The sequence below is a fragment of the Squalius cephalus genome, assembly GCF_949319135.1.
Source record: "Squalius cephalus genome assembly, chromosome: 19".
Taxonomy (NCBI): domain Eukaryota; kingdom Metazoa; phylum Chordata; class Actinopteri; order Cypriniformes; family Leuciscidae; genus Squalius; species Squalius cephalus.
In genome coordinates this window covers 33,327,827-33,341,857 of record NC_137140.1, presented here as the reverse complement: position 1 = coordinate 33,341,857, position 14,031 = coordinate 33,327,827, and the positions used below count along the sequence as shown (strand labels likewise).

The 14,031-nt window shown below is 37.1% G+C and overlaps 1 protein-coding gene across 5 annotated transcripts in view; it reads left to right on the top strand.

The window, feature by feature from the left end:
- LOC307146835 (uncharacterized protein) overlaps nucleotides 1-13,853 on the top strand; it is a 123,980-nt gene extending 110,127 nt beyond the window's left edge. For 4 of the 5 annotated variants that reach the window (XM_079851141.1, XM_079851140.1, XM_079851138.1 and 1 more), the window contains one exon: nucleotides 13,488-13,853. In XM_079851141.1, coding sequence (XP_079707267.1) covers nucleotides 13,488-13,759 — 272 coding nt within the window. In that variant the 3' untranslated portion in view covers nucleotides 13,760-13,853. Of the gene's footprint in view, nucleotides 1-11,246; nucleotides 11,346-11,919; nucleotides 12,000-12,698; nucleotides 12,996-13,091; nucleotides 13,125-13,487 lie in introns of those variants that run through there. The other variant, XM_079851142.1, reaches the window with a different exon arrangement.
- The last annotated feature ends 178 nt before the right edge of the window (nucleotides 13,854-14,031 follow it).

Sequence of the window (14,031 nt, the reverse complement as noted above, 5' to 3'; positions counted from 1 at the left end):
TGAATATTTGGATCAGTTAATATAATTAACATAATGTTGTAAATTAATATTACAATCAATTAACCTGTTTGTCCCGTGAACACTCAGTGTTAATTGTTTATTAATTCTAAGAAATGTACATTTCTGGGGCATGGGAAATGTCTTTATTACTTTACAGTACTACTTAGAACAAGTAGTCAAGGTCTATGATTAGGGACTCCAGATATGAGCTTGAGACACGGACAACTTTACGTGTGACATGAACAAGACTTTATTAACTAGACTAAACATGTAAACTACTCTAACATACACATAAAAACAGTTTACAGAGGGAAAGAGAGCTGAAGCAGAATACAGGAAAGCAAGAAGTTATAGCACTGTTTGAAATTCAGCAGATCAACAGCCTTGAGCAAACCATCAGTTTAGTTCTAACACGCCCTTCTTTAAAAGGGGTAAGGATACTTAATGTATCAAATAATGAGACTAAGTTTGACACTTGAATGTCTCGCCCATTTGAATGAAACTGTCCTGATGCAGTTTGTTGAGGCTCCAGTTGATCTTTGCTGATGTGGTCTTGATGAGAGAGAACCAGTACGGGAGTCAGAGGATCTTTGGTGAATGGAAAGACAAGGCCGCAGCCTGGCACAAGCTTGGGGGTCCTTAGAAACTTCTAGTTCAGCATCTTCTTCACGTCAGGATTCCAGAAAAGGACAAGAGAGTAAAGCCGCCTTTCCACTGCGATCGACATTCGGACACGACTGTCGGAATTCGCCCCCTAGTGGCAGTCGCGCGGAACTTTCATTACGATCGTACACGCCAACATGGGAGAGAAGTTGATTCTCGCAGTCTCCGAATACCCCATTCTGTATGATATTACTCTTGAATCATACAGCCTGGAGAATCTCTCGTGAGACCCGAAAATACTCACGGAAATCTTCCCCGTTTTGGTGTAGACACATCTCTTGCACTAAACGGTGATACTCGCCGAGATGTTTCCTCCGAGCCAGGTAGTGTTTTACCCACACTGATTTGGAGTATTTCTTTTTGCGTCTCCAGTAAATGAGTGCAACAACAAGAGCCTTTATTCTCCGTGCATTTACCATGGTTGAATGAATGAATGATGAATGAAAACATCAAAAATGACCGCCAATAATTTTGGAGGGAAAATTAATACAACATTAAAAACAATAATATATATATATATGTAGGTGCTGGTCATAAAATTAGAATATCATCAAAAAGTTGATTTATTTCAGTAATTCCGTTAAAAAAGTGAAACTTGTATATTATATAGACTCATTACATGCAAAGTGAGATATCTCAAGCCTTTATTTGTTATAATTTTGATGATTATGGCTTACAGCTTATGAAAACCACAAAATCAAAATCTCAGAAAATTAGAATATTACATGAAATCACACAGTAATTACACAGTGATACCATGGTCATTGAACCAGGTTTTGGTTCTTTTGGCAGTGTGGGCAGGTGCAAATCCTGCTGGAAAATGAAGGAAGCATGAAGTGCTCTGAACATGTACTGGTAGACGGCTGCGTTGACTCTGGATTTAATAAAGCACAGTGGACCAAAGTCCTCTTTTCTGATGAGAGCAAATTTTGCATCTCATTTGGAAACCAAGGTCCCAGAGTCTGGAGGAAGAATGGAGAGGCACACAATCCAAGATGCTTGAAGTCCAGTGTGAAGTTTCCACAGTCTGTGTTGGTTTGGGGAGCCATGTCATCGGCTGGTGGTGGTCCACTGTGCTGTCCACTCAACGCAGCCGTCTACCAGGACATTTCCAGAGCACTTCATGCTTCCTTCAGCAGACAAGCTTTATGGAGATGCTGACTTCATTTTACAGCAGGATTTGCACCGGCCCACACTGCCAAAATAACCAAAACCTGGTTCAATGACCATGGTATCACTGTGTAATTACTGTGTGATTTCATGTAATATTCTAATTTTCTGAGATTTTGATTTTGTGGTTTTCACAAGCTGTAAGCCATAATCATCAAAATTATAACAAATAAAGGCTTGAGATATCTCACTTTGCATGTAATGAGTCTATATAATATACAAGTTTCACTTTTTTAACGGAATTACTGAAATAAATCAACTTTTTGATGATATTCTAATTTTATGACCAGCACCTGTATATATATATATATATATATATATATATATATATATATATATATATAAAATTCATAATTTTTTAAAACTTATTTATGAATAACAATGCCTTTTTAAAAAAGTATTAAGTGTTTCGGATCAAGTTTTAAAAAAAAGTATTAATAATTCTCAACTTGCGCATACTGATTTGATTGGTCTACATTGGAATACATCACATCCGGTCGGCCGGTCGCATACGGTCTATTCGCAGAAGTTCAGATATTTCAACGGATCCAAAGCTCAAATCGGATCCGAATTTTCCGCATATGATCGGAACTCTACGCAGCTCCCGCACGACTCTCCATTGGAAATGAATGACTTCCGGTCCGACGGCTATCGTTTGTCGTGCGCAGTGGAAAGGCGGCTTAAGAGGGCTGATGTTGTGATCAGTGATTTTTAAAGCGTGAAGATGTCACACCGTCTTGAGGTGTGTGAGCCAATGTAAGAACTGATTTTCCTGCTAAGACAAAACTCACCCTGCAATAAAGCCATAAAACGCACACTGGACAGAAGATAGCAAAGACAGTGCACAAACATTGTCCTGTCCAAACTTTTCTTCTTCCTTATCTCTGCATCCCGCTGAACCGCCCTGGGGAGCGCAAGTTCATTCCCTAGTTTACCGACGTGCGTCTGTGGAGGGAAAAGTCCGCTGTGTGCGGGTGCAAAATAGGAATGATACATGCGTCAGTGTACAAAGTCAATTGCGCTGGGTGCAAGATAGGGCCCATGATGTATCTTGTGAATCTATTGTTTTTCCTTTTCATGTTTGGTATCATTTTAAGTGTCTCAGTGCGATTGGTAAAATGCTCTTAATTTCATTGCAGTCATTGGTTTAATGAGAAAGATTGAGGACTTAGGAGAATCCTGTTCTCCTCTTTGGGTGATGTCTCTTCAAGATATCTCCCGAAACTAGGTGCTACCTAGAAACAACTCTAAACAACTCTAAACAATATTTGTATAACCCTTTTGTTCTGGTCTGTCTGGGTATTTAAGGGTGGGTCACAGAGCTTTGGGAACCTTTAATCAGGATCATCCCCCATACAGTGCTGTTTCAGTGTTTTCCTGTTTCCGGTTTTCCCGTTGGAAAGCACTGACACACCACAGTGTGTCTCTGCCAGGAATGCATTGCTTACGTAAATGCATTTGCTTGAGTAAATGATGTCATGTATTTATTATTTCTGAATTGGCTTTTAATCACTTGTGTAATTGGCATGATACATTTTTACCTGACAAATAAATGTTACATCTTGATTTATTCTGAAGTTTTTTGAAATCATTATTTTAGTAGATTAAAGTGCAGTCTGGTGTTTCCGCAAATCTCTGTCCAGGATAGATCAATGGGCACATCATAAGAAGGTCTTCCGATTTCTGACTATCACTGACTTAGCCTGGTGCAAGCTCGCAACTATTAAAAAACATTACACCTTTGTTTAGGGTAAAATAGTTGCTCTGCACTCTGACTATTTCAGGACTGGCTAGTTTGTGATCGTGAGCGCACATTCGCGACGTGACGTCTCAAAGCTACACCGGGTCCTTAATGAACAAATATTTGAAATTATGAGATGCTCCAAATAATCAAAGATCTAAATTAATTCATAATCAATATTTATGATTATTTTCTAATCAGAAACACAATCTAAATTTGATTAGCATTTGAAATTGGAGTCAGATTAAGCGTAGAGCTAAAGTAATATTGAAACTAAAATTCTAATAAATTAAGTGAACTTCACTGGAGCGCTGAAAAGACATACACGCAGTATCCCTTCGTCCACCGTTGGACTCCGTCATTGGGCCAATGGGTGGTCCTTACACCAATAAGAAGTTTTCCCTTTGGAGGGAAAGTTTTACGAACGATTGTGTTCTAGCAGGGCATTTGAATATGTAATTTCATTGGGTGTTTAAGAAAAGAATCTTCAAGATTCTTACAATACTAATGTGTCACAAAGTAAGGAAAATGTAATGTAAATTAACAAAACGGGGGACGAAGATTGGAGTTTATAGAGACCAAACATGACACACATATGATTTTGGTTAACCATAATATGCAAGTCTGAAGCATTAACCCAAAAGAGTTTAAAATAATACATAGGCCAAACCACATAAAAGGAAAATCTTGAGATGGGAAAATTAGATACATGTTTATACATTTCTCAAGTGGTTATATATAGAATATATAGGATTAACAGGGTTTATTTATCCTTCTCAGCAAGAATTAAGTGAGCGTCACAGCCCTCTGCAAATTCCTTTTTGGGGTCGTAAAAAGTTTTTTCAGTCTTAATGTGTCCTGTAACAGGACACCGGGTTCTGCAGTGTGTTAGCTTCATTTGGGATGTTAGTTTTGGGGGAAGTTTCATAGGCCTTTGGTGGGACGTGAGTTTGCTGGATTATTCGTCAAATATAGTGAATAATTTGTGTGTGTCTGATTGGTCCAGATGCTACATAATGCATATTACGAGTTCAGTCTATAGGTATGCGTGTTTGAATATATGTGCTTAGGTCCTTCCCTACAAACCAACCCTCAACAAACTACTTGTCTGGCCTTAAAATTTATATTAGCCTGTGGATAATGTGGACAAAGTGTGAGTGAAATTGATGTCATTTTAAATTGCTCAAACTCAGTAGTGAACTAAGTAGCATTGTCTTTCAAGTTCAAATGCTTTCCCCCACAGAACAAACATGTTTTCAGATGTGTAATTACTTGCTGGTTTGTAATGGCTTGCACGTGTGCAATCTTAACATTGTGAAGATAATAGTTTACGACTATCAGGCATTTCCTGCCATCTAGTTGGCAGATGTCTGCAGAGATTTTGCCATGGACAGCTGGGAAAGTACCCAGCTCTCGCTTTCATGCAGGATTGTTGACTTGGCAAAACTCAGACGCTTTGCTGATGTGATTTTGATGGCTTGTATGAACCTGAAATAACATGTCTTGACCTTGTGAACTTTATTTTGAGACAGAGTGTCGGCCACCACAAGATTTTGCCTGGCACATTAGTTGTAATTGAAAAGGTTTAATGACAAAATATGGTTATGGTTACACTTAAAATAGTTACAAAATAGATGTATGAGATGATGATGATAACTTATATTATTAATTGTACACAGCATATATGAAAAAATGTTGAGAGAGAGAGAGAGAGAGAGAGAAAGAGAGAGAGAGAGAGAGAGAGAGAGAGACCCAAGAAAGGGTCCCAGAGAAGAAGAGAGCCAGAGCATCAAAAGAGAAAAAGCAACAGTTACAATCTTTTTTTATCCTTTCCTGACCATGTGACTAAAACCCAAATGTGAGACATTCAAACTGACCAATTAGATAATTACACTTCCCCCACCGTACTAAACGTGTGACAATTCATCGACCCCAAAGTACACACATCTTGGCCTACAGGCCTTGATCACTATCAGAAACCTCTGTGCCTTTTGGAACTCCAAATGGTCCTTGTGGTGGAAAGAGGGGGTGGAAACAGTAAAGCAATTGTCTTTGTTCATTTCAAATATCTTGGATTATTTTCAATCCTACACATGTTTCTCAGAAAATCAATACCGCCAGCTATTCTACTTTGGAATATGCGTTCCGTGTCGGAATGTCTGTTTTTGTTTTAGTCTGTGTGATTCCACCCACTGCCAATTTACCCAATAGTATTTCGACACCCCAGGTTGTTAGTTGCCGTAAAACATGGTGTATTGCAGCCATGGAAGCCAGCAAACAAACTGGGTCAGAGATTGCAGATTATACCCGACCTAAACAGCCTCTGCATCCATCTAATAAGCTTTATGACCAAGAGGCATACATTTTTTTTCAATTGCTAACAAGCATTGTTCAATACTGAAACCACATTTTCAAAACTCTTCACACATTCAGCAACACACAAGTGTATACAGACCAAACTGTGAATCATTTTTAATTGCTTTCAGACAAAATGCATTCAATCACCACATTTTTCAAAATCCACAAATACTTTTGTCATTCATACTCCACAAACTGCAAACAATTATATATTTGGAGGGTATTTTTATATGCTAACACACTGCTTTCAAAACTGATAAAAGCACATTCAAATCAGAATGATGGCAAATTTCAAGCAATTCTGCAGTAAATATTTTGAAATATATTAGCAGAAAATGAAATAATAATCATTCCAAGCTAATTGCAATTTCAGCTCAAAGCCAACCCAGCTGTCCTGCTTTAGTCTCATTACCATGTTTTAGTAAAAGGGGATAGAACTGATTTTGTTTGGAAATATGGATCACAGAAGACAGGTTGGTGGGGAAAGAGGAGTGGTACGAGGGAGAGTGTGTGGAGGACAAAGGAGAGGAAGACCACGAGCGGTGATATCTGATGAAATAAGGGCCACAATTATTGACCATGTTGTGAACCATGTCTCACTTTGAGAGAGGCCGGTCTAATGGTGCAACCAAATCTGCAACGCTCAACAGTTGTGTCAATTTTTCCGGCAAAACAACAGGTGCAATGATATTACACTACAATACAATATGTTTAAATTTTGAAACCTATTACAATACAGTAATTCTTGTGTTTTAGGATCCAAAGGTTGCCTCAGAGAGGAGGGAGAGGCAGAATCTTTTCAGATGTGCAGGAAATTGCAGGAAAATGTCCAGGTAAGATGTTCAGTAACCAAACAGGGTACATACACATGCAGTTATGCATAATGTAAATTACTGTAAAACTGTCTGTAATTTGGAGGGTAATGGAGATGGAAGCCAGCCGAACTCCACATACTTTTATCTTTGTGGATGAAGCTGGATTCAACTTGGCAAAAACACGACGCAGGGGAAGAAATGTGACAGAGAGCAACCGTGGATGTCCCAGGCCAGAGAGGAGCTAACATCACGATGTGTGTAGCACTGTCCAATGATGTTTTGCTGTTACACAAACCACTCACACCCCTTTTCCACCAAGGCAGTGCTGGTACCGGTTCGGAGCCGATGCCTACTCGCGAATCATTTCTTTGTGTTTCGACAGCCAAAGAACCGTTGCTGGACTAGAACCGTTCTTTTACCCCGTCATGCTTACGTCGGGGGCTGGGGGAGGGGTTATTGTCGAACTTCTTCTCTAACGTAACCTCCGTCTATAGTAATCCAGACGAGCAGCACAAATGTGCTCTAAACATCTTCTTCTGACCCCAATATAGGATTGCAAAGCCAGGAGAAACATTTGCATAAAGAAGATGTAGTCCGTCATTGTAATTATTATGCTTGAAGTTGGCCAAGCGTTTCTGGGAAAGCTAAGACGTATGGCCTGAAGACTGCCAGGGTTCAATTATACATTCCAGTACTTTCCAAGATGCATTGCCAGAGAAGACATCAGATGTGATGTTGATGAGAACTTGTGGCCTAATGCAAGAGAGAGGGAGGACTAGAACCTTCACAGGACTTTACAATGAGTGTTGTTGATGTTGACTTTTTTTTTCTTTTTCTTTTTTTTCTGGAATTTCAGGATTTGTTTTTTCTTGTTTTTTTTCATCTATTTACAGTATTTTCACAAAACCAATTATTTCTGATTCATTCTTGTTACATATACGTATGCTTTAGTACATTCAATAAAAATCTGTTATTCTATAATAAAAAACTGTTTATGTGAAAATTAATTCAATCTTTAAAAATAAAAGTTCATTATGTAATGCTCCCTGTTGCTAGTGTTTTTTAGGTCAGTGTGTTATGAGTGACATGCATGTTTTCTGAATGAGAATTTGTTGCCAGTGATTGGTGGACGAGCTTATTTTGAGACGTGTATGAAGTGTTTTGTTGGTCTGAGTGAGTTTTGGAGGTTAGATTAACTGTTTGGCCAAAATTAATGTTGGTAATGCAGACTGTATGAAGAGTTTTGAAAATGTGGTTTCAGTATTGAACAATGCTTGTTAGCAGTTGAGAAAAACTGTAATTGTGCAGTCTGTTGATCACGTTTACTCCTTTGATTTTTGTCCCTGATAGTATTGTATACTGTAGTACAGTGCATTGTAGGCTGTATACTGTACAATGAACAAATTGTATGGCCCTGAACATTGTGCTTTCGATTTGATACAGTTTTTCTCAATTGCTAAAACACAATTTCTGAAACCTTGCTCCTTTTTCTGAAAACATTAAACACAAAACCTCATCTTCAAGCTCTATTTACAAAACCTCTGACTCCTCTTGCAAAATGAAACGTTCGCCTCAAAACAGTTTTACATGTGTTCAAAATCAAACACTGCTCTCAAATCATAGACAAAGTGATCAAAATGATATACACTACCAAGCAGTCAGTAAACAATACACCAAAAAATAAAAAACACATTGTTCAAACATATAGTTCTTGAAAGATATCTATGGACCGCTATTCTGTTTGTTGACTTACCCGTGACACCTTACTGTCCCATCAAAAAGTTCAGGGAGAAGTACATTTTTAATCTCAAAACAAATTTCATATTTTCCCGTATTTTTTTATTATTGTCTTTTGATGAACGAAAACATGTTCTATCATAGTAGCTCAAAATTGATCAGAAATTACTACTCTGCTTTGCTCTTTGCAATTTTTTTTTTTGTTCTTCCTCCTCCTTGTACCCCTATTTTTACAGTACTGTACCCTGCATCTCACAAACGTGTCCTTTGTCTCTGTGATACTGTAATTCTTGTTCTTTGTTGTTCTTTGTTGATATGAACCTGCAACCAGTCAAAGTCTATTGAGCAGTTTCTCAGTGTATTGTTTACTGACTGCTTGGTAGTGTATATCATTTTGAACACTTTGTCTATGATTTGAGAGCAGTGTTTGATTTTGAACACAGGTAAAACTGTTTTGAGGCGAAAGTTTCATTTTGCGAGAGTCAGAGGTTTTGTAAATAGTGCTTGAAGATGAGGTTTTGTGTTTAATGTTTTCAGAAAATGGAAAAACATTTGAAAAATGTGGAAAAATGTGGAACATTTCACTTCCAACCAAAATCCAACGTCTGTCCGACTTGACTTGTAGTTTACTTGAGTATTATTATCTCTGGAAACATTTTACATTAAATTCACTACATTTGAAAGACAAATATCATAATTTTTACTCCACTACATTGTCAAGGTCCTTGAGTGGAAAGTAGTAACATCAGTCAGGGGATGATTTTGGTTGTAGAGTGTTGGATTTTGGTTGGAAATGAAAGTCGGATTGACGTTTGAACCCGACGTCAGAATGACGTCAGAACGACGCAGAACTCGACATCGGATTGACGTCAGTACAATCCAGATTGGAGGTCAGGTGCCTTGCTCAAGGTCATCTCAGTCATTTCCTCCCGGTATTGAGAATCAAATCCGCAACCTTCGGGAGTCCAGTCTGACTCTCTAAACATTAGGCCATGACTACTCCTTTAAATACATGTTTATTACAATGAAAGTTTCTCTAAAGCATCATGGGAAGCACCTCGCTTGAGGAACAATGGTCATGGCTTGTATTGTTTGTAATGATGGAAAATTTAATACTAACTGCATTCATACTTTGACGCATGATTTAACGACTCAGTCTGCATGTAGAAGTGATGCAATCCATAAACCACCCGTTTACCTTTGATGAGGGAGAGATTCGAGATTAACAGGCTGGTCCTGTCATGTCACTGCTGTAAAATCACTAAACAATCAGGTCATGATTTTCTGTACATTTTGGGGGTTTTGTAAGTGATTTAAGTCTTAGAAAATGCATCAAATTTTCGCAAAAAATGGCTCAGATAATCTTTATTCACATAAAAAAGTCACCAGTTGGGATTTTTGATGTTCAACACCATTCTCCATAAACAATATTTACCCTTTTGAACCATAGAGATCAAAGCTATCTCAGTCTGTTGGAGAACAGATAGACAGACATGTCGTTTGAGTATCAGCCAAAAGCTCCTACAAAAGATGTGTTGAATTAATCAAAGACATTGTGGAGAATTTGACATTTGACTTTATTTTAAACCAGTTAGGTGTCAGTAATTTGCCAGTGTGCCTCAGACTATAACATCTCACACTGGCTCTGATTGTTATTAGCTCAACCAAGCTTTTGAAGAGATTGCCTGTCCAGATGCCAGGAATTTGAGCCCAGTAGGAGGATGGAAAAGTGTGGGTGATGCTCTGTTTCTAGTTTACACAAGGATGCCAAAGTGATTATATAGTGAAAGTTTCCCAAAAGCATCATGGGAAGCACCTTGCTTGAGGGACAACAGTTGTGACTTGTATTGTCTGTAATGATGGAAAATATTTTGACACATGGTTTAAGGACTGTATGTAGAGGTGATGCAAACTATTAAAAACCCTGTTTACCTTTGATGAGGGAGAGATTTTGCAGTGGTAGGTTCTCATGGGTGGATAAGGGTTACTCAAATGAAAATAATTGTTTTAAATATCACTTTGTTGTTCAAAAGCAGCTTTACTAAACAATGTGCCTCATAAATTAAAAAATGTGTTCAAGTTTACAAATTAAGCAACAACACCTCATTGATCAGGGGGTATTGCATTGTAGAACAATTAAATACTGTATATTCATCTAGGCTACATACATTAATTTCTTAAAAAATATTGACATTTCATATTAAATAGTGTAACACATCGATGACATTGGTAGCTAAACAGAAAGAGAAACGAGAATGGTAAACAAACAATAGGCTATGATCTTTTTTTTTTTCTTTTTTTTTTTTTTTTTTTTTAAAGTAATCAATTTGAACTATTTGAAAATATCTTTTCATTTTAAAATATATAATATTACCGTAATAACATATAATAGCCTATATATAACATAATAATATATAAAATATTAAATGTTTAGCTACATCCCCACCCTCCTTCATTGTTAAAACCGAAGCGTCGCGCTGGAATTCACGTTCGGTCTCTGATAATATGTGAACACTTAAGAAGCCTTCTTTGATTTGATTAGTCATCTCAATTGGTTTGACATTGACGAGTGCTGTTAAACCGCTTGAAATGATTAAAACTTGTTGTGTTCCTGCAACAGACAGAGAGGCTATACGACCCTGACGGTATCTCCACTATTATTTGACATATAGAAACGCAAAATTGCAGCATTGCGTCACGAAGGGGAGATTTGCAAGTCGTGAGACAGCACCGTCTGCTGACTCGAAATGAACTTTCATTTTGAAAGTGAAATTTGAGTAGCCTGTAGGCTATATACACTAGAGTGAGCTGAAGAGAGTCAGAGTGAATGAACTCACACGTTGAAGACACACAGACCAGAGGTGAGCAATAACTCTCTTCAACGGGAAAATAATATCCTCTATATTTAGGCTACTAATCCATAACCAGCCACAGGAAAATCTTTAGTACATGGTATTTTTGTATTCTGTGATTTACACATTTTGCAGATTTTTAAATAGTCTAATAGAAAACAGTTTTTCTGCGTGTTTGTGATAATTTTGTCTTATCAGTGTGTCGATTGATTCTATTTGTTCAGCCAGAGAATACAATACAATAGAACAATATGTATATCATCAAGTTCAATTTCTGTCGTGGCTCTGTAGATTCAACAGCAATATTATCATGAATGGATCTTTTTCATTATGTTCTCTGTGCTTTATTGTAGTAAATATTGTGTTTGTATTTTACACTCGTGAGTCTCTTCAACCCCTCTAAATAAATGCATGGTTCGTTATGTTGTGTGAAATCTCGCTAAATGATTTAATTAAATTATGACATACTGAGTTTACAGTAAATCGTCTCTAATTTAATCTCTAGCACTTGCTTGTTAGTCCTTGTTCTCTAAGTTTCACTTTTGATGCAACTTTCTTTTTTTTCTTTTTTTTTCTATTGCAGAATGAAAAGCATGAATGCTGTAAATGCAGTGCAACTGTTCATTCTGGTTTGGACTTTTACTGCTGTCTGTCAAGCTGATGGTAAGAGAATAAACTTTCCCTGAAAGACTGTGTGAGAGTTTTTAGGAGGGAATAAATATAAGATAATGAAGAAAAAACTAAGTTAAAAACTTATTAATAGACATAATAACACAAGTTGCTCCTTTTGCAGGTGTATCCAGGTCAGTCCAAGTGTTTATGGCTCTGAGTATTTCATCCTTCCAGGGTTTAAAATTCAGATTTACTATTTGAACAATTATGAACAATAGAGCGAAATCCAGGGAGCAGTGCATTTATAATGTATGTGTTTATACACTCTTTTAAATAAAATAATGTGTTCATACAGAGAAGCAGAAAATCACATTTTCAGTCAAGACTACATGATCTTGTGTTTCTCAACTGACTCTGACGCACATGATTAAAAGAAACAGTCAGGGGTTTTGAGTGCAGAGACTGTAGTGTATATATTACTATTGAATAAGCTATAATTAATTGTAAATAATACAATATGTGACCCTCCCATTACCAGATATTAAATCCTGTTCAAACAATGTACAAAAACACATAATGGTTTTACTGATGAATAGGTTCTCTAATGAAAGAGTCACTGTGTGTTTATTATATGATTGACACCACGGCAAGAAGCCTGATATGTTACAAGTTTACTAAGATAAAAATAAATATATATATATTATTATTGTTCAGTTGCTGTATTATATGATATACTCTGTTATTTTTCAGATGACATCAGTGTAAGCTGTGAGGATGTGACTGGAACTGTGAGTGAAGAAGTAACTTTCACCTGCAGCGTCTCTCTGAAGAAGTCTAAATGCTGCATTATATTCTATAAGTTACAATACCCTGAGAAATATTCTGACTCCGCAATCTGTAGAGAAGTGTTTCCTCCTGACCCCTGTGAACAGAGAAACAGCTTCACATGCAGCTTCAGTCCAACTACAGTAATGACGGGAGAATTCAGATTCTTTATCCAAACAAATCAAGGAAAGGGATCAGCTAAATTCACTGTGAACATAACAGGTACCGTATATAATACTGCTGTTTATAATTCAATAAATTTTTGCAATTGTACTTTTATTTTCAATCTACTAACAGTGGTTTAAAATCTGTTAACAGAGGCCAGTAAACCTGAAATCACTGAAGCTCCTGGTAAGAAATATATAACATTGATTATTGAGTTACTTCTGGAACACAGAAAACTGATGTTTAGTCTCTTGTCAGAATATTTATCATTTAAAAAATCACCTGTGAATAAATGATTTTAGAGTTTAAGGTCTAAGAAGGAAACGCATGTATGATCATGGTCTCCAAACAGATCCATCTCTCTAGATATTTGATTTTAGAGATGTTTAGATCTGGTCTGTGTGTCAAGAAATCAGTTTGATCAGATTCTCAGCAGCAGAAATGTTTTGTGAAGTTTGTGTGGAGAATCTGACTGTCTGATGTTTGATAGGCTGAAGTTGACTTCATAATTTAAACAATTATTTAAACCGTTTAATTGCACCTTTCCAGAGCCAGCATCAATAATAGAAAAGAAGGAGAGAAGAGAAGGAGACGATACAAGATCTAAGAACGCTGTCATCGCTGCAGTTACAGGCTGTTTCATCTTCATCATCATCATCATCATAATGACAATCATTTACAAAAAGAAACCAAACTACAGCCAATCTTGTGGATTCCAGAGGAGGATGTTTCTGTGCCATAAACATGATGATAACAACAGCAATTTCCAAGAGCAAAATCCAGAAAATGTGAATATCACTGACTGCAGTATGAAAGATTGAGTTTTGTTTGACTGGGGTGGTTGATTATTCACTTTTCTAACTTTAGTTAGTGTGTAATGTTGCTGTTTGAGCATAAACAACATCTGCAAAATTATGACACTCAAAGTTCAAAGCAAAGGGAGAGATTTGCTTTTAAAGAAATTGCTTTTTAAGGACTACAACAAACGGCTAGTAGAGACTACAAGAGCTTCCTCCCGGGTTAGTGACATCACTAACCCTAGAATTTACATAAACTCCGCCCCCGGGAACGCGATTTATATATTATCAAGACA